The sequence below is a fragment of the Microtus ochrogaster genome, unplaced genomic scaffold, assembly GCF_000317375.1.
Source record: "Microtus ochrogaster isolate Prairie Vole_2 unplaced genomic scaffold, MicOch1.0 UNK43, whole genome shotgun sequence".
In the NCBI taxonomy this organism is placed as follows: domain Eukaryota; kingdom Metazoa; phylum Chordata; class Mammalia; order Rodentia; family Cricetidae; genus Microtus; species Microtus ochrogaster.
Window position 1 is genome coordinate 1,756,745 of NW_004949141.1, and position 1,298 is coordinate 1,758,042.

Sequence of the window (1,298 nt, forward strand, 5' to 3'; positions counted from 1 at the left end):
AAGTTCCCTGGTATGTTAGGGTAGGGTTTGCAGCAACAGCGTTTTAGCTGCCCTTGCACCTAGGCCCGTCTTCGGTCAGCCTAAGCAGCTTGCCTAACTCTGGGTATAAGAGCCTGGACATTGAGAAGAACATAGGGAGTAGCAAAGGCTTTGGGCCAAGAGCCCGTCTGATGTGGGGGCCTTTTCCAGGGCGACCCGAAGAGGAATATCGACACCAGTTGGGCCGGTATGGCATCTCTGGGGAACTGGCCATGCGTCCTGTTGCAAGTTTATCTGGGGGCCAGAAGAGCCGGGTAGCCTTTGCTCAGATGACCATGCCTTGGTGAGATTTATTTTCTTGGGTTCTTGCTTCTTGCCCACTACAAAACGATTCTTTGATATTTGTGCCATAGGAATTCATTGTCTCCCATCTTGTGACTTCTGTGTTCTCCCTTCCAGCCCCAACTTCTACATTCTGGATGAGCCCACAAACCACCTGGACATGGAGACAATTGAGGCTTTGGGCCATGCTCTCAACAACTTCAGGGTGAGCCTGCTCTAGCCTGACTGTTCTTCCCTAGGCCTCAGCACGGCTTGATAGCCATTCCCAAGTCTCCTGTTCTTTCTTTCAGGGTGGCGTGATTCTGGTATCACATGATGAGCGCTTCATCCGGCTGGTGTGCCAGGAGCTGTGGGTGTGTGAGAAAGGCAGTGTGACCCGGGTTGAGGGAGGATTTGACCAGTACCGTGCCCTCCTGCAAGAACAGTTCCGCCGGGAGGGCTTCCTCTAGAGCCGCCGACTGAGTAAGGACTGTGCCTAGGACATGGACTGGTCTCGCGAGACCCCTAAGCTACCGTATAGGCAACCAACTCCAGAGTTGGGACTTTCCCTATTTGGGGACAGCCTTATTTCCCAGATTTCTTTTCCTTTCAACTGGAGCATCCTCTGCACAATGTGGGGAGGCCTATCGAAGGGCTGGTGGAGACAGCTCTGATGGAAAAGATGTAGGGGTGCCATCTGGGGTTATAAGTACCCGAATGCCCAGATTGACAGGGCCCCACGTGGCTGCTATGTAAATTAAATATCCTCTGTATCTCTCTTGCCTCATCTCTGCTCTTTCATGGGCAGGACTTGCCATGGTTTTCTGCTGTAGGTTCTGGGCTCTCTGATTGGTGTTTTCCTCGGGTATAAATGTCATGCACACAGAGCAACAGCAGTGCCAGCCTTCCTCTTGTTGGGAGATGGCATCTATCTGGCCTTTGGGTGGGCTCGGGCTGGAGGAATGGAAAGCAGGGTTCTGGGGTTACTGGTGCTTACA

The 1,298-nt window shown here is 52.6% G+C and overlaps 1 protein-coding gene across 2 annotated transcripts in view; it reads left to right on the top strand.

Annotated features, from left to right (window-relative positions):
* Positions 1-1,081, top strand: part of Abcf3 (ATP binding cassette subfamily F member 3) — a 12,298-nt gene extending 11,217 nt beyond the window's left edge. For both annotated transcript variants that reach the window (XM_005368941.3, XM_026790164.1), the window contains 3 exons: positions 190-322; positions 439-526; positions 612-1,081. In XM_005368941.3, the coding sequence (XP_005368998.1) occupies positions 190-322; positions 439-526; positions 612-770 (380 nt within the window). In that variant the 3' untranslated portion in view covers positions 771-1,081. The remainder of the gene's footprint in view (positions 1-189; positions 323-438; positions 527-611) is intronic.
* The last annotated feature ends 217 nt before the right edge of the window (positions 1,082-1,298 follow it).